Source organism: Dunckerocampus dactyliophorus, chromosome 3 (genome assembly GCF_027744805.1).
Source record: "Dunckerocampus dactyliophorus isolate RoL2022-P2 chromosome 3, RoL_Ddac_1.1, whole genome shotgun sequence".
Classification (NCBI taxonomy): domain Eukaryota; kingdom Metazoa; phylum Chordata; class Actinopteri; order Syngnathiformes; family Syngnathidae; genus Dunckerocampus; species Dunckerocampus dactyliophorus.
The window spans coordinates 1,488,430-1,507,235 of NC_072821.1; the positions used below are offsets into that span (position 1 = coordinate 1,488,430).

The 18,806-nt window shown below is 41.1% G+C and overlaps 2 protein-coding genes across 2 annotated transcripts in view; one reads left to right on the plus strand and one right to left on the minus strand.

The window, feature by feature from the left end:
• Positions 1 to 9: 9 nt before the first annotated feature.
• ap3s2 (adaptor related protein complex 3 subunit sigma 2) lies at positions 10 to 8,389 on the minus strand. Its single transcript, XM_054770960.1, has 6 exons — positions 8,181 to 8,389; positions 7,141 to 7,232; positions 5,726 to 5,837; positions 5,405 to 5,476; positions 2,915 to 3,022; positions 10 to 329 (listed from the first exon to the last, which is right to left on the minus strand). Exons 1-6 carry the CDS (start codon positions 8,247 to 8,249, stop codon positions 204 to 206), a joined length of 579 nt encoding a protein of 192 aa, XP_054626935.1. The 5' UTR covers positions 8,250 to 8,389; the 3' UTR covers positions 10 to 203.
• A 6,963-nt stretch (positions 8,390 to 15,352) lies between these two features.
• Positions 15,353 to 18,806, plus strand: part of LOC129178089 (insulin-like growth factor 1 receptor) — a 78,738-nt gene continuing 75,284 nt past the window's right edge. The window contains exon 1 of the mRNA XM_054769861.1: positions 15,353 to 16,264. Coding sequence (XP_054625836.1) covers positions 16,171 to 16,264 — 94 coding nt within the window. The 5' untranslated portion in view covers positions 15,353 to 16,170. The remainder of the gene's footprint in view (positions 16,265 to 18,806) is intronic.

The window sequence follows — 18,806 nt, forward strand, 5'->3', positions numbered from 1 at the left end:
ACATTATAGTGCAAATTCAGTTAAGATGGGGAAAAAAAACGCCACTTAAACAACTCACAGCGTCTATGCCGCATGCGTGGTTTGGAAAGTTCAAGTGCGGCGGCGGTGGTGGTGGTGGCAAGGAGAGAGGAGGAGGACGCTTTTGGTAGCAGGCAGGCAGGCAACCCACCCAATTCCCTGCTCCACGGGGGGGGGGACGGCGCTCAGAACGGGGAGAGGCTCGGTACTTTGATGTTGATGTCTCCGATGTTGATGTTGCGCGGAATTTCGGGCAGGTTCATATTCTTCACGGCTGAGACGGCGCGAGCGGGTGCCGCCGACAGGCCTCCCTGCACAAAGAGCGGGACGCAAGACACTTAATATACTGTCTTTATTGAAGACAAATTCCATTTAAGCGGGCCTGACATCCCACGTGCAACTCATGCGTGCTAGTTGCGCTTCTTGGAAGGCTGTCGTACGTTTCACTCGTTGGGGACGTGCGTATGCGGGCATCGTACGAGGCTCGTGCAACCCACTCTCTTACACTACAAGATGGCCGCACTGGCTTCCTACGGCTATCGTGACCGGGAGAACCAGAGTGTACAGTGGGAAGAGCCGCCCGCCCTGGCCGGGTAAGGTGCATTAATGTCGGATACTCTATGTGAGCAGCCGCCGTGCGTCCACAGAGGTCAGCACATAGCCAGCACGCAGGACCACGTCGGGATGTAAGGCCCGCTTTTGCAGTTTGTTTTAGCTGCCATGCATATTTTTTCCCAGGAAGTGAAAGTAGGTACTATAAGAACCTCCAAAGTCAAATGCTTCCATAAATAATAATAAACATACCATATCATACCTAAATATGCATATTTTATGACCAATAACAGGCCATAGTCCACCACAAAACAGCAATCATTTAGTAATTCATATATCTTGAAAAAGTGTAATAGAGCAATACATGCTTTACCTATCTACCTACAGTATCAATCCATCTACTGTATATTCGTATGCTGTATTTTACTTGGAAAAATAGACTTTTAGAGCTTTTGTTTGAGTTGCAATACACCCAAAACACACACACACACACACACAGTATTTTCCAGGAAGTGAAAGTAGCTACTGTGAGTCAAATGCTCCTGAGGCCATAAATTCACAAACTGACCATAAAGTTGGGAAAAATATTCATCTCAAGTCACACAAGATGTACATGCTGGAGCTCTCAGCACACCTCACTGCATGTGTTTTATATTTTTCTTTGACTTTTTTGTGACACAAGATGGACATTCACAGGGGTTAACTTCAAAACACTTCAAACCTCTCTTAAAAACATTGCCCGTGCCGTTTTGGCCAAAAGTTTTGAGAATGACACAAGTATTAACATTTGGCCTGTACTATACATTCTTTACTAATTCTATCTATCTATCTATCTATCTATCTATCTATCTATCTATCTATCTATGTGCTGTTTTTTTTTTACTTAGAAAAATAGTTTTTGCAGCTTTTGTTTGAGTTGAGTTGCAATACACCCAGCACTCACATACTTTCCAGGAAGTGAAAGTAGCTACTGTGGAAACACCCAAGTCAAATGCTCCTGAGGCCATAAATTCACAAACTGACCCAAAATTTGGGAAAAATATTCATCCAAAGTCACACCAAATGTTCATGCTCAAGCTCTCAGCGTACCTCATGAGATGCGTTTCATATTTTTCCTTGACTTTTTTGCGGCATTGAGCTTGACTTGAAAAAATATGGGTGCACTACCAGTCAAAAGTTTTAGAACACCCCAATTTTTCCAGTTATTTATTGAAATTCAAGTGGCTCGAGTCCAATGAATAGCTTGAAATGGTACAAAGGTAAAGAGGTTAAAAAAATGGTAAGGTTACCCAAAACTGAAAAATAATGTGTATTTCAGAATGATACTTTTTCACAACCACAAAAAGGCTCAACAATTTAAAGCTGTGGTGCAGAAATGGAGGTTGCAACTCATTCCTACAGTTGGTCCAAGTTCTGGGGTACTGACTACCTCCTCTGTCTGTATAAAAACAGTATTGGTAACACACTGTGGTACTATACCCTCGTGAGCATCAGTTGAACAGCATCGTAATGGGGAAAGTCATTTGTTGCTACAAAAACGGCAAGAAAAAAGGGAATTAACAATGGAAGCGAGATGGACCATCTTAACACTTAAAGATGTGGGTTTTTCCTACAGAGACATTAAGAGTGTTGTAAAACTTTTGTAGTGTGTGTATATATATATATAATATAGATAGATATATATAGATATAGATATATATAGATATATATAGATATAGATATATAGATATATAGATAGATATATTAAATGTTAAAATGTTATTTAAAACATTGCATATACAGTTAATGAAGGTTTTATTCTTTCTGTTTGACCCTGGAACATCCATCCATTTTCTATACCGCTTCTCCTCATTAGGACCCTGGAACAGTTTTTATTTACATGATTTCCTTTGAGCATATGTGGGAACATTGTTTGGCATACAATTAAGTCAGTGTACTTTTACACTTATTGTACTGTGCATTTTTAATGACTTTTTAATTACCTTTGTGAATTAGACAAAGCATAATTTATGCTTTGTCTCATTTCTCCAGTGAACTGTTCAGTCAGAGAGCTATTTGTTGTGACCGTGATAGCTATTAGAAAATATCTGAAGACATTTCAATCTCTTGGCATGAAAATGTAAGACTGTGGTTATTTTAAAGTGGTAGAGTGCGTGCTCCAGGCAGTCTATGTGTCTGATCACACCTGCCAATATCGTATTTTGGGCTAGACTCTCTGCAAAGCTTCAAAGTGGTTTCCCGCTTTCAGGCCCTGACCTTTCCGAGTTCATTAAAAGGAGTGTCCCCCCCCCGAGAAATAAACACAGCACGCTTTCCTTTAATGTGTGCGGCGGGGGGGTCTGACCTCTGACTTCTCCATGCGGTTCTGCACCTCCACCTGAGCCACGATCTCGTTCATGTTGGTCTCCAGCACCATGCCGCCCATCACCACCTCCTGCAAGATGTAGTGGACCTGCGGGCGGTGCGTTGACAACCGGCGGTTAGCGAATATTGCTGAGGTCGTCATTATTTGATAATTACTAAAAAAAACAAACAAAAAAACAAAAACAAAAGGGCACTCAAGTTATGCCGTTCTTGCTTCTAATTGCATTCAGATGCGTCTGGTCGAGTTTCAGTTGTCAATTGTTTGTCTTCTGTTGTGGTCACAACTTACAGAAGACAAACTGTGCATTTAATAATGTTCCATCATTCAGTATTTAAAAGTAATCCCTCAGGTTTTTTTCTGCATTTGATAGACCTCTATTATTATCGTTGTGTCGCCCTGCTTTTTTTTTTTCCTTTCTCCATCCGCTTGAGAACATTCCCAGGTTTTGTCTTGGGAACATTCCTGAGAAACCTCACAGCGCCACATGACATCAATTTCCTGCCGGGAAAATTAAATCAAGATGCTCCCAAAAATGGGTCGGATTCATACCCGGTAAACACGGGGGAGAGAAGACAATATTCAAATCTACCTTTATTTTGTAGGTCATTCAACTTGATGTATTATTCACTGAGATGTTAAACGGTTCCGCGGCTACCTAGAGGGCGCCAACCTTCGAATGTCTGCGAGTAGCATAGCCCACTCTCTTCCCGCTTTGAGAACGTCCTCTTCCTGCTCTGAGTACGTAAAGTATGCCCCGCGCAACACACGCACATACACAGGTCTGCCACGGTAACAAATTTTTCTAGTCGATAATTGTGCTACAAATTATCGTCGATAATCAATATTATCAACAACATTTTTTGAGCCCATTATTTCAATAATTATTGTCATGAGAGGTGGAATTCACATTTGAACCACTAAATGGTACTCAAGTATACTGTAGTATACCATCCATCCATTTTCTATGCTGCTTATCCTCACTCGGGTGGCGGGTATGCTGGAGCCTATACCAGTTAACTTCAGGTGAGAGGCGGGGTACACCCTGGACTGGTCGCCAGCCGGGCACATATAAAAAAAAAAACACAGGTTCACACTCACATTCATTTCTATGGACAATTTAGAGTCGCTAGTTAACCTAACATGCATGTTGTTTTGGAATGTGGGAGGGAACCAGAGTACCCGGAGAAAACCCATGTGCGCATGGGGGAACATGGAAACTGCACACAGAGATGCCCAACAGTGATTCAAACCCAGATCTTTCAGCTCTCCTGACTGTGTGGCCAACATGCTAACCACTCGGCCACCGTGCTGCCCCAGAACAGCCCATTTTTCATTAATTAATTTTCATTAATTAATAAAAAAAAATGTAGCTGGTAGATAACTGTCCTACAAATTATTGGCGATAATCGATGTTATTGAAATTTTTGAGGCCATTTTTTCATATTTATATGGCATATTAATGAGAGTACATCATATCAAATGCAATAAACTTTAATTTCTCGGTGTTCATGCGCTCACCTTGTTCATTCTGTTTAAAACTGTTTAAAGCCCCACACTGGGGCTGTTTTGTTCGCCTTACAAACCATCGCTTCTGTGCCTTCATTCATGTTAGCATATGCAAAACAAAACAAAATTCATATCGTTAAACAATTCAAGGAGAAGTTCAGACATTGCATCCAAAAACAATTCTGGTTAGCGCCCTCAATTAAACCATGCAAACTTGTATGACCCTGACTCTTAAAAGCATCGGAATTGAGAATCATCAGGAACCGGAATGATTTAAATGCAAACGATGCCCAACCCTAGCTATCACTGGATGCATATAGCATGTCATAACAACAGCATGAATGTAAGTTGTTGGTCGCCTCTGAGACTTCTTTTGTGTGCGTGTGTGTACATGAATACCACACTGCCGTGAGTGACACCATGAACACATTTTATTTGTGCCCAACACAAACGTACAGACATTTTTATGCAGTTTAACTCTTAGGCTTAGTCTTGTTTGTAAAAAAAAATTTAAAAAATAAAATAAGCGACAGAAGAAAGTTTATTTGTAATTCTAAAAATGTTTGCTTTTCATGCTTGTACTTTACTTTTGGTCTTTCGCACAACGTTATTCCTCTCTCCCATGGCACCGAATACAATTACATGCACATGCACATGCGTCATGCATCATGGCCAATGATAGCCCCCAACCCCCAACACACCACCACGACTCCACTGCCATCGTTTGGGAAACGCTGTTACGGTTTTACAGTTTTGACTCAGGGACAGATTTCTTTTATGCCTGATTTCTATGGGGTGGGGGGGGGAAGGAAATGCCAACCAACGTCCCAGATGGGATTGTTTTGGACCTTTAAGGGTCCACAGATAACTATCAAACTCTACTTCTTCTATAGTCGTTACCATACTGAAACACTCTAAAAAAAGTTTCAAAAGTACATTTGATCTACCAAGGGTACTTTTTACCTTGTCCATGTGGAATATTAGGTCCAGCTCACAGACGTTCTCAAAGCATTTATCCAGCGTTTCCACAAACACCTGCAATGATGACAATGCACAGACGGAGAGGAAAGAACCATGACAGTATTCAAAAGGAATATTAGTGGGTAGTGATTCATTGCATAAGCAAACGTGTTATTTGACGAGGAGGACTGTTGTAAACAAGTGGAGGCTGCAGAACAGATGTGCTTTTCTGCAAATCATGAAAGCAGTAAAAATAAATAAATTAATAAACTAAATGGTGCAAGAATATCTCTACAGGACACTTTAACGCAGGTATCAGCTGACCTGGATTAGGTCCAGAATGCCGAGCTCGCTCTCGGAGGAGTCCACACAGAAGACAAAGTAGAGGGTGGCGTAATGTCGGTAGATCAGCTTGTAGTCAGAACCGCCGATGAGACTGGAAGACCATGAAAAAGGATGTTTTGGGCTTAAATGACAAAGTCTACAGCAGGGGTACCCATTGCGTCACTTTGCAGATGCCATATGACATCAGTCAGCTGACATTAAGCTCCCCTCCTGATTCGCTCTTGCTCCCCCCGTCAATGGTGAACAGAAGTCTCAAACGACACACAAAGATGCAACTTTCATCTTTATCATTCCAATTATGGATAAACTAACCGAGCGCTAAGACGCTTATATCTATAACAAAAGTTATCCGTTCTCTTGTAGCGGCTAGTTATGTAGAAAACGAGTGCATTTGCTTGGCGTCATGAACTCCGCTACAGAAATCTGTGTTTTCTACATGTCCGCTTCTTAAACTATTAATTTATGATGAAATAGAAAATGTGCCCGCTGCTGAAACCTTTTTTTTATGTTGCCTTAACTTCGGCTGCGTTGTCTTTTGCATAATCATTTTCATTTCTTGTATTCGGGTTATGTTTGACATCAAATGCTAACTGGACGCAATACATGAGCTGTGTGTCTAATGAACGCTACGTAGCTATTTTGACGGACATATTATGGGTACTCAGTTTATGAACACAACTACTGAGGAATTACGTGTAATTATCTTTATTGCCATATTGAATTGAATTGTAATTATTTGTGAATGATATACTGCGGCTTCCTCCCACTTTCCCAAAAACATTCAGGTGAGGTTAATTGGCGACTCTAAATTGTCCATAGGTATGAATGTGAGTGTGAATGGTTGTTTGTCTATATGTGCCCTGCGATTGGCTGGCGACCAGTCCAGGGTGTACCCCGCCTGTCGCCCGAAGTCAGCTGGGATAGGCTCCAGCATGCCCCCGCGACCCTAATGAGGATGAAGCGGTATAGAAAATGGATGGATGGATGGATGGATGTGAATGATATCAGCTACTTTGATTACCTGTAAAATATTCATCATTAGTATTTAGTATAGTAGTTTAAAGGTTTACCGGTTAAATTTTATATATGCATTGTATGTTTTATAGTAAACGATAGATCATGTCGATGTATAACTTGCAGGCTGAAAAGTGCGTGCACCCTGACATACATGTGCAATGTACATACATTTATCAAGACAGTAAGTACGTATATATACGTATTTTCTATATTTAGCGTAGGAGATAGATCTTTGGGACTTGGTCGTTTTAAAATGAGCTCGGAGCCCTGGTCTACAGCATCAACTTCAGATGATTTGTGTGCACTGAATACACTTCTGTGAGTCTGGCTCCATCTAATGGTTTCATAGTGAAACAACAGTGACCGCCAACGCTTACCTTCCACCCTCCAAGAAGTTACAAACATTGTCGTCTCTCTTTGACACCAAATGGAAAGTCTCACGAATGATCTGCTGCTGCATGTCCTCTGCCTGCAAGAGAACACGTCACATTGTTTCATATGTGCATTCTTAACAATGTGTCTTTTAATTAAAGAAAACGGTCGGATTGTTATGATAATAAAGGCACATTATTATGAGAAAAATAATAAAGCAGAAATCGTCCTTACGTTAGGAGAATACAGTAAGCGTGTTATAAGAGTGGCACAATAAAAAATGGTAAAAATACTTATTTTTCACGTTAAAAAATGCATTATTATTATTATTTCATCATATGAATGAAGCCATCATTTTCTTGCCCTACTAAAAAAATGGTACAATTAAAATGGTGACAATAAAGTTGTACTACTATGTGAAAAAAGTCCTACTTTTGCAGCCCAACTGAAAGAAGGTTAAAACAAAATGCTATACAACAAAGGAGTAGTATTTTATTGAAGAAAATATGACAAAAAAGCAAATGTTTTCTAGGGAACAAAAATGTTATATTATGAAAATTAAGTCATTTTATAGCCCTACTGTAAAGAAAACGTTATAATGTTATGTGAAAAAAGTTGTAATATTTTTACATTGTTTTTTTTAGTATTCCTATCAAGGGAGGGCATAAAGAGTGCGTGACAAATGACACAATAGTGATAACAGGACAGTCAGAAAGATTAGACCCATTATGCAAGTGTAGTTACACTCATACTGTAGGTGAAAAATACAATACACACATATATCATGGATGTCAGCATTGTATGTGTTGGTAGCACTTACATATACATTAGTGTTAGCTTGCATGGGCAGGAAAGACACTAAAACGCTATCGTTCGTAGATAATGTCGGACGAACAAGTGACTCATAACATATGTCAACATAATTGTATTAAGGCGAAAATTAAATCAAAACTAACAAAGCTTTCTATCTCATTTGATAGAAAATTAGCATCCAATAACAGTTTCGCCTTCCTTCTCGCATTTAGATTGTGGCGACAATACTTACAAAATACTGGTAGAACCTGATGAGCCGCGGCTTTCCGTGGTTGTTGAAAATTAATATAGCCTTAATCATCTCTCCTCTTTGCTGCTTTCGGACGCAACGTGAAATACTTAAAAAAATATATTTTTATTAACGCTATGCGAGAGCTTACGCTGACATTAGCTTGAGGGCTAAGCAGAAAGTGTTTTTAGCATCGAACACTTCCGGTTAGTTGTCCGCATTCTACTAGAAACGACGTATCGAAATTAGGTTCCGGGATCATAAGTTTTTGTGCTGCACAGTGCACATAATCACTGGTAGGGGGCGCTCATTAACCAATTATCAAACATTCTCAACGTTGGAAAATAAGTACAAATGAGTTTAGTTTTCTAAGCTACAATTTTTTTGTATCAATCCGATCCCAAGTATACAAGACGAGTATCGCAGAGTCCGATACGTTTACTTGGACCTATTTCAAGATCACTGAATGATTTTAATTTAATTCAATGATTTAAATTTGATCATTGTGATAATAATATGCATAAAAAAACAGGATAAAGATTTTAGGCAAACAAAAAACTTATTTGGTAACAGTTTGACGATACTTAATATAACAATAGAACACAATGTACTATAAATATCAACAAAATAATACAATTATTACCATATTCTCTTTTATTACATACAATTGATTGAGCAAAATAAAGTCAGCAGTGCAAAATAACTGAACAAAAGCAAAAAAAACTAATAATGGCTCCCGCAGTGTGCAAACAATAAATCAATATATAAATATTATTTGATCAACATAACAAAAAAATACAGATATTTGTACAAATAAAAATTAAAAACTATATATAAAATATCACTCAAATATCGAGCCGACACAGATACAATCCTGGTATCGGCAATAGTGACATTTGGATTGGCCCTCCCACCTATTTCTTACCAGCTGGAATCTTTGCTGGATCGATAAAGAGTAGATATATGTCACAGTCACTAGGGCCGTATTTGCATGATATGTAGATTTGTTATGACGTCTGATCACATATTAATCAGCATTACTCTGTGTATGTTCCAATGTATGCTCCTAACATCGAATTTGGGGCTCGTTTGCAAGGTGGCAATGTACTTCCTCAGTACACGCTTGGTGGTTTTTGCCCCCGCTAACCCACATCGGTACCTTGAAGTTTTATGCGCCGACACACATACTTCATTTCCATGCGTCATCCGCAATGCAGACTACATTATGCAATTTGGCCCCCTTTGTGACAAATCCATAGCCATAGAAACTGAGGCTACCGTGTAATTAACGGGGGTCCTTTGTGGGATCTTTGTGAGGTGACATCACAAAAAAATGACGTCACACCAGCTTTTGGGGCAAAACACAATAAAAAAAACACAAACATGACGTGTTTAGCAGAAGAAAGTAGGTTGTGCTTAGATGTGCAGTAGGTGCACTGTCAATAGCTTGCATACGCCATGTCTACAATCCAGTGTAGCCTGTTTTGTCAATGCAATTGTATCAGTAAATAGCATCTTCCATGGCGTGATACTATTCTATCTGCACACTGTATGCTCACTTGGTAGCATTGGCTCCTCGCTTTATTTTTCAAGACATTTGTATCACAGTGTTTCCCCCCAAACGGCAGTGCTACAGACTGCAAAACTGGATCTGCTTTAAAGCGGTCAGTGTGCATCTTGTATAGCCGTACAGTCATCTCTCGCGGTGAACTGGTTCCAATTGTTTGATTAATTGGCGACTCTAAATTGTCCGTAGGTATGAATGTGAGCGTGAATGGTTGTTTGTCTATATGTCCCTGCGATTGGCTGACGGCCAGTCCAGGGTGTACCCTGCCTCTTGCCCAAAGTCAGCTGGGATTGGCTCCAGCCTACTCCTGCGACCCTCGAAAAAGCGGCATAGAAAATGGATAGATGGATGGAATTGGGTTCCAGACCCGACCGGGCTAAGTGAATTTCTGCTAAGTAGGATTCCTTATTTATAAATCAACTATTTTTGGAGTTAGAGCATAGAAAACCTGTTTATGATGTTCCAAATACGCTTTTTATAATGATTAGAGCCCTCTAGACATTAAATAACAACCCTAAGGTCACCTTTGCACTCGTGTTACCCGATAAAGTAGGGGTGTAACCATTCGTATTAATAACGATTCCATTCGTATCATGATCCCTGGTTGCCGATACGATTCAAGGACGATATTTGTTCATTTAGAACCATCTTTTTGTGAAAAAAATACACTCCCAAGCATAGCTTTCACTTTGACATAAATATTTTTTGCTTTTGTGACAGCTCAAATATTGGAACAACTATACCAACATAAACAACACAAAAAAGGGGTTGTTTTACATCAAAGTAACAATTTATTTACAAATCTAACACCATGAACTATTTACAATTTTCACATTTGGAACTGACTGGGCCGCACGGTGGTCTAGTGGTTAGCACTTTGGCCAACACAGGAACAGCCTGGAAATCGGGAAAACCTGGGTTCGATTCTCCCTTGGGCATTTCTGTGTGGCGTTTGCATGTTCTCCCCTTGTGTGCGTGGGTTTTCTCCGGGTACTCCGGTTTCATCCCACATTCCAAAAACATGCATGTTAGGTTATTTGGTGACTCTAAATTGTCCGTAGGTATGAATGTGAGTGTGAATGGTTGTTTGTCTATATGTGCCCTGCCATTGGCTGGCGACCAGTCCAGGGTGTACCCCGCCTGTCGCCCGAAGTCAGCTGGGATAGGCTCCAGCATGCATGCATTAAAATTTCCCTGCAGTGCGTAACCTTCCGCACGCTCCACTCCCCCATGCTCTCTCACTTCCTGCTTCCTGTCATGTGTGTTTTTTCCAAGCTCTTATCAAATGCACTTCTGCCACCTTCTGCCTTGTGGCCGTTTTTAATGTCTTAAATGTGCTCTGAAGTGTTAATGCATTAGTGGAGCGTTGCATCATCACCTCTTTTAGCCTCTTGCTCAAAAAAACGTCAAGAGCGTATAAATGCGTTGTTGGGAACAGGCGTTCGGGATTCTAAAACCGAATAAATACGTCTTTGGTATTGAATGAGTTAAAATAATGTTATTTTTCCTAATAATATTATGACGTTGTCGTAAAATTACGACTTTCTCTTTAGATTACAAGATTTTTTTTTTTTGCATTTTGACTTTGTTCTTGTCAAATTACTGCTGATTTTTCCAATTTTGGCTGTTGCTATGTTTTATTTTTTTAATTTTCTGTTTAAATAATATTTTTAGATTGTGCTGCGAGCTACTAATGGGCCCCGGGCCCGCACTTTGGACACCCCTTGACAAGATAGAATAAAATGCTAGCTGAAACGTGAGGGCTTGTACACACTTTTGACAGATCATGTACAGTACTTCTACCTGAGTGCACCTGAACTTTCAAAGCAGGCCCTGCCCGATCTCTGTCTGATCCGCCTCAGCAACATCAAATAGACAGGACACCTGTCCACCGTGACTGTGATCTCATATCCATGAATCCTCTGCGCTACGCTTTTCCATCATTTGTCTCTACCAAACCACCTGGCTAGTTGTCGTCTGCGTATCATCTATTATCCACAAAAAAAATTCCCTTCCTCTTGCATGAGCACGCTGGAAAACAAACAGACGCTCATTAGCATGTGTGACCCGTTGGTGGTAAACAGGCTTATTTCCACATGAGTGCTGCGCGAGAATGGATTCCAAGCGGGACAGTCGAGGTAGGTGGGCCCGCCGGCTGCCTTCATGGGGACTTTCAGGGTGGACTTAACAAATGCAAGTAGACAGCCTCTTCATTCTCCAGCTAAAGCGGGTCATGTTGGTACAGTGAGCACTTGTTCCAGCGTGACTCACGGTATTTGGACTCTTGGGTGGCCACCATATTCACGTCAATTTTTGTGTGCATTTTTGGTACCCCTCCAGCCCCAATAATTGTTGCATCGCGCTGTGTGCTGTCTGCCAGTGCCGAGGTAGTGTACGCTGCTCGATTAATGCCTCTGTGAAGTGAAAAAAGCGGACCGTAATTGCGAGGACAATCACAACAGTCGGGAAGAGGCCTTGCGCTCACACTGTCTGCTCGGCTCATCGCATGGTCTGAACCCTTCCTTCCCCACTCCTGTTACTGTACATCCCTGACCACATCGCCACAGTCAAAGGATTTGCAGTGTCTCCTCTAGGTGGCAGCATTTCAGTACACAGTCTCAGACAACAGCTCTGAAACCTTAAGGAGGCGCTCCAAGTAGGTTCCTGACAGCATACTATACAATTTACATCAGCACACCTCACTGGACGGCCGTTTAGCAAGCCCCATTTGCTTTTTACGTGGCTTTTTGTGCAGAGCAGTAAGACTCTCGCGTCACTTGTTTACATACAGTAGGCAGTTTTGTTGTGTTTTTTATTGTTTTTAATATTTGATTGTTTTCAAATAAACCTCTACGCACAACCCCTATGCCAAACTTACACTTGTATATTCCTGCCGCAAGGCATGCTGGGTAGCTTTCAGTACAGTTTGTCGCATTTTTGCCATACATGTTGAGGGGGACGTCAATCCAACGTTTTATCATTTATAGATCATAACGTTGTTGCCACAGCATTACCCAGCATACCATGCGGGCACTTGTAAATATAAAGTTAAGGCACGTGTTATGTTTAGCACTTAGTTGTTGTTTATTACCCACTAAGTAGTATGTGACGTGTGGCCCGTGAGACAAAAAGCGTGTCCCCACCTGTTCTAAAGAATGACATTTTTTATGACCGTTTGACCCTGGAATGGCCGATTTCTATTTCCAGTATGTCCTGTGGGAAAGCATTTGAATGTGTTAGTTTTGTCCTGCTTAGGAATGCTTTCACTGCATAGCATAACTAAGTAGTGATGAATACAAGTGTTTGCCCCCTTCCTGATTTCTTATTTTGTTGCACCTTTGTCACACTTAAATGTTTCAGATCGTCAAACAAATTTAAATATTAGCCAGTGACAACAAAACTGGACACAAAATGCAGTTTTTCAATGAAACTTTGTATTATTAAGGAGGAATAAAAACATGGAGCAGTGGTGAACCTTCCCAGGAGTGGCCGGCCAGCCAAAATGACCCCAACATCGCAGCGACAACTCATCCGAGAGGTCACAAAAGACCCCACGACAGCATCCAAAGAACTGCAGGCTTCACTCGCCTCAGAAAAAGAACATTAAATGCAGAAAACATCTTGATGATCCCAAAGACCTCTGGGAAAATACTCTGGGGTCTGACGAAACAAAAGTTGAATGTTTTGGAAGGTGTGTGTCCCATTACATCTGGCGTAAAAGTAACGCCTAGTTTCAGAAAAAGCACATCATAGCAACAGTAAAATATGGTGGTGGTAGTGTGATGGTCTGGGCCTGTTTTACTGCTTCGGGACCTGGAAGACTTGCTGTGAATAATGGAAGCATGAGAGAAAGAATGTCTGGCCATCTGTTGGTGACCTCAAGCTGAAAGCAACTTGGGTTCTGCAGCAGGACAATGATCCAAAACACACCAGCAAGTCCACCTCTGAATGGCTGAAGACTTTAAGTCTTTAATAGAAGCCTAGTCAAAGTCCTGACCTGAATCCTATTGAGAGACTGTGGCATGACCTTACAAAGGTGCTTCATGCAAGTTATGGCAAACGCTTGATTGCAGTTGTTGCTGCTAAGGGTGGTCCAACCAGTTGTTAGGTTTCGGGGACAATCACTTTTTCACACAGGGCCATTAAACTTTGGATTTTTTCTCTCTTAATAATAAAAGCTTTCATTCAAAACTGCATTTTGCGTTCCATTGTGTTGTCATTAACTAATATTTAAATTAGTTTGACGATCTGAAGCATTTAAGTGTGACAAACATGCAAAAAAAAAAAGAAATGAGGAAGGGGGCAAACATGTTTTCACACCACTGTAAATGGCCACAACGTTGACATAGTATAGTACAGTACCTGACACCAGTGAGGAGATTTTCACTTAGAGGTGTACTTTTGTTTCCAGCAGTTTAGACATGAATGAATGTTGAGTTATTTTGTGGGGACAGTAAATACAAATGTTTGAGGCACTGTAAGTACTCCATATCGTTGAGAACTAGAACGACTACACTGGTGCCCTGGATTTCTATCACATGTTTTGTGGATCTGCCTGGACTTGGAGAGCACGGAAAGAACCTCTCCTCTCCCACAAACGTCACCCATGTTGTTATCATGTGCAAAAACGCCAGAATGTTTGTTTTGCATTGCTCAGCATCTCGAATTGGTAAGATTCCCACACTTTGAAAAAGCCCGTCATATTTGTTATTGCGGTTTATGTAACCCACACTTTACGACCTTTATTTAATGCCTCCAATTTGACTGCAGGAGCGGCATGTTGTTTTTTTGGAGCTGCAAAACAAGCCTGCTCCTGGATCAGCGCCCTGGATTTCCATCACACCGCTCGGAGACCAGAGCACAAAGACGATCCAAGAGGGAAGATGTCTCACTCTGCTGGCATGTTGGTGACCGGCATGTTGAGGCTGTCTGCTATTTACTAACTTTTTCCAGCTGAATGCTGTTTCGCTTTTATGGACTTGTAGGTTATCTCTATCGTGACTGCTGCCGTTGTTATGATGTGACCGCAGCCCGATGTTGTCGTGTACCAACATAAAAAAGCAAAATATCAAATAAAAACACACAAAATCAAAACTCAAATTACAATACTGAAATTTAAAAATATTTTATGACATACGGCATTTGGGGTTCATCGTCAAAATTATTAAGAAATACAGTCTTAAAATTCACTATAATCATATTGTAGTGAATTTAAAGCAAGTATGTTTAATGGCAGAAAGTTTTCTGTTATTATTAGTTATTAGCATGACTTCAGCATTTTCTCTTTTCATTATGCCTTTGTTGTATTTGTTTCTTCTTTTTGGACCAATAAAAAATAAGCCCCGGGCCACACTTTGGACACCCCTGACATGCACAGTGGCCAACTTTGACCCAGTGGTGACGCATTGTAACATATTTTGATTATTTAATATTATTATTACATAAAATAAAGCACATTATTTCCTAAATAAATATACATTTCATTCGATATGGTTGGGGACCATGTGGTGGTGGGGGCTGAACTGCAGTGGGAAGACGAGAGCGACGCCCATTTTGACAAGGGATGAGAGAAGGCTGGAGTGACGTTTCGTCTCGTTCCGAGACGATCTTCACGAGCGGCGTTGTGTTTACAGGCAGACTGCAGACGGAGAGACGGAGACAGTGCGCCTACCTGTGCTGTGTATTCATGTCGTCTGGCTCCGCTAACGCAGTCTTGCTCGTCTGTGCAGTTGGATATCTTCAAGGGAGCGTTCAATCCAGCCGGGAGTCTCTAAATTTAAAAGTATTTACCCTCACGTTAGTGGCGGCGATGAATTGCAGCCACAACAACAACGCGGTGAGTCCGTGCACGATGAGCGGCTGAGAGGAGGAGGAGAAGAGGGAGGCTGCGGTTTGAAAACCGCACTCTGAATATTTTCAAACAAACTCAGCTTCTTCTTAATTTTTAAAAAATATGTCACCAGTCAAGATTTAGGATTATTTTCTCGCTGTTGCTGGCCTTAGCCCATTCTGTGGCTCTTAAGGAGGATAGTCCACAGCAGCGTGGACGTTATGCGTTCCCCCCTCAGACATGGAGTGTGAAGATGCGGATTACAGAGGAATCCCCACCGATCGTTTAGCCGAATTGGTTCCACCGCCTTCACCTACACAGGGTCTTTTTCACCAGCGCTGAGGAGGGGGATGTGGACACTTTTATCCCCGGTTGGGTGTTAAAGCGGTGATTTTCCTAGCGGCACTTGTGAGCGAGCTAACAGTGCTAGCTTGTTAGCGCTAACCATTAGCTCCATTAGCCGGCTAACGGCTAAAAGGCGCTGGCTGAAGATTTAAAGGCTTTTTTTTACCCCAACAAAGGAAAAACCTGAGTGAGTCTCCACGGACCATCACCAGTTTATTCAAAGGTGTTGGGAGGATTTAACTTCCCCAGGAATGAGGGCTCGAATGGAAGGAAGGAGCCGCTTGACCTTGTTTTGGGGTCTGATGCTGGCTGTGTCGTCCTGCCTCCGGCCCGCCGCCGCAGAGAGTAAGTCAAGCTGCTGCTGCTGCTCCACATGGGCAGACCTCCTTTTCATTTTCGTTCCTTACTTTTAAAATTCCTCCAAAATACGAGCTTAACATGGGCTAAAAGGCGATTTTGTGCATGACTAAACAGTAAAGTGGCTGCACCACATGACGAGAACAATGCTTTCGGCTATTGTGTGTTTATTTTGAACAATCACTTTGCGAAAATAAGATAGAAATCGCAGTATTGTTTTTTGTAATTCTGGCTTTTGTGCTCTCGTTGACATAAGTCACAGGTATGGCTCATTTCTATGCACATACTGTGATCACTGAGAAGATCATAACACTTACCAAACATCCAATCAGCTTGCGCTGAAGTCATCCAGTGCAGCTCACAGCCAGTAGGGGGCGTATTTTTTTTTTAAATCTAGTGCAGGGGCCCTCAACCACGGGGCCCAGTTGGGTCTCAGAAGTAATGATAAAAAACACTTAGAAAAGATTGTAGAGAATTACATGGAATTTAATTTAAATGCATATCAGTTTTGGAAAGTAGGGCGTTTATTTTACTTGAAAATTAATACACAAAGAAATGTATGTATTAAATTCATTATTATATAACTATTATATAATAAACCACTATTTGTCTTACAGCTACTAGGGGGCTACTATGGTCAAACATGCTGGTTGACCTTTTTTTTCCAAAATGTAACCACATTTCCCAAATGTCCCGTACAAACCTGTTGTTAACTGCACAGTTAAGCTTGTTAGCTGCCATTCAAATGTGTGAAAATGGTAAAACGCTTTAAATCTGGTGACAAAGGTGATTCAAGGCCTCATGTGTCTCATAACGTTCGCAGTAGTCGCGCAAATGTAAAAAGAAGTCATCCGCTATTCCGCTCACAGACCCTAAGGGGCGTATTTATCTGATACGACGGTCGAACATTCCGATTTGGAGCAATATTTGGAAGGAGGGTGAAACTGTCATAATCATACAAGCTTTTTATTGGCCGTATAGTCAAGTTTGTTAGCTGCCACGCAAGTTTAAAAATAGATAAGAGAATGAACTGTTTAGCCTAGTGATGAAAGTGTCATAAGGCAAAGGTTGACCATTCAAGGCGCGGATGTGACTCGTGCATCTCGTTTTCTAACATTCTTAACTGTCATGCAAGTGTCAAAAGAAGTTAACCGCTGTTAGAGGTATCCTTTCCTTGTTAACCCTTGTTTAGGCTTCTTTTGGAACACATGTCACATTAAAAAAGCCAAAGATGAAGCAAAACGTGGAGTTAACACCTTCTGGCTCCGCTGCGGCTTGCAATGATACCCCGCCCACTGTCGTCCATTAATAGGTTTCAGGTATAAATTTGAGGCTTGTAGCTCGTGTCTGAGTTTTCGACACAAACTCCCATGTAGATCTTCTATCGCGTGGCTATAAAAGTTTTTAAAAGCGACTTGTCGGTGAGTCAACGGAGAAAGCCGGTCAGGCTGCGTGGATTCAAACCACTTTGTTGATTCTGACTCACAGTGTGGTGAAAGCGGGGACCTGCAAGAGAGGGAAAAAAAACCAACAAAAAATCGGGGAAGGTGTCCGTAATCGTAGCACAAGAGCCGAGCGAGCGAGAGAGAGAGAGAAAAAAAAGAGTGCGGAAATGAAAAGGTAGCAAATTGAATCAACCTGGACTTGGCTTGCAATGTTTTATTGTTGCATTGAAGCGGGATGAGGATGCTCTATAAATTATGTGCACACAAATCAAGAGTGACTGGATGTACCCGTTCCAGTAACCCTGCCAAATTAGTATGTAATATTAAAATCATCATCAAGCACAACAGCAACATATCCCAGCTGCAATGAGCACACAGTAGCATGCAGGAACTAATAAGCTGCGGTTCTATTCCAGACTATGTTAAACAAACCCACGTATGGCTTAAGAATTGGAGCATTCACAACGGCAGTCGGACTAATCCAAGAACTAATGAAATGTCACCTGTAGCTGAAATACAAAGATAGTCTTTGAAGTCGGCGACTCCATTATTTGCTGTAATTCGCAGTGTCGGCACCAGCAGTTGACTAAACAAGTAAAGTGTGTAGATTGTTACTTTTCAAAATAACACACTGCCTTTGTAATTATTGAAACTTCCCACTACGGACATCCCATTCCACATTTTTTGGCTTCCGATCCGATTTTTTGTTATAGTCTTGCTGATCCGATCTGGTACCGATCCTTTTGGGGTTTTTTTTAATAATAAGCTTTTGTTACAAACATCAATTTGTGGAATTGAATATGGTTATGAAAAAGCATTAAAAATGCAGCTCGAGTTTGCCTGAATTTACTTTTTTGTCACACACCAACTATATTGTTTGGCTTTTCACGAGCGGCACCTCTGTGAGTCAGGCCCCTAGTCCCATAACAGATCCAATAAAAGATCCAAAAAATGTGCACGCAAAATGCTTTTAGGGTAGGACTAATCATTTGACATGGTTATAGATCAATTTGTGGTGTGTGTTAGAATGTATGACTTTTTTTTTAACAAACTTTCTCCATTGCAATAGTAATTTATTGATGGTC

What these genes read in the sequence shown, in the direction of transcription:
- ap3s2 (XM_054770960.1), bottom strand. Translation starts at nt 8,249, where the DNA reads ATGATTAAGGCTATATTAATTTTCAACAACCACGGAAAGCCGCGGCTC. An exon ending in TCAGGTTCTACCAGTATTTT is followed by an intron (nt 7,233 to 8,180) that starts GTAAGTATTGTC and finishes GTTCTCTTGCAG; the next exon opens with GCAGAGGACATGCAGCAGCA. An exon ending in AACTTCTTGGAGGGTGGAAG is followed by an intron (nt 5,838 to 7,140) that starts GTAAGCGTTGGC and finishes ATGGTCTTCCAG; the next exon opens with TCTCATCGGCGGTTCTGACT.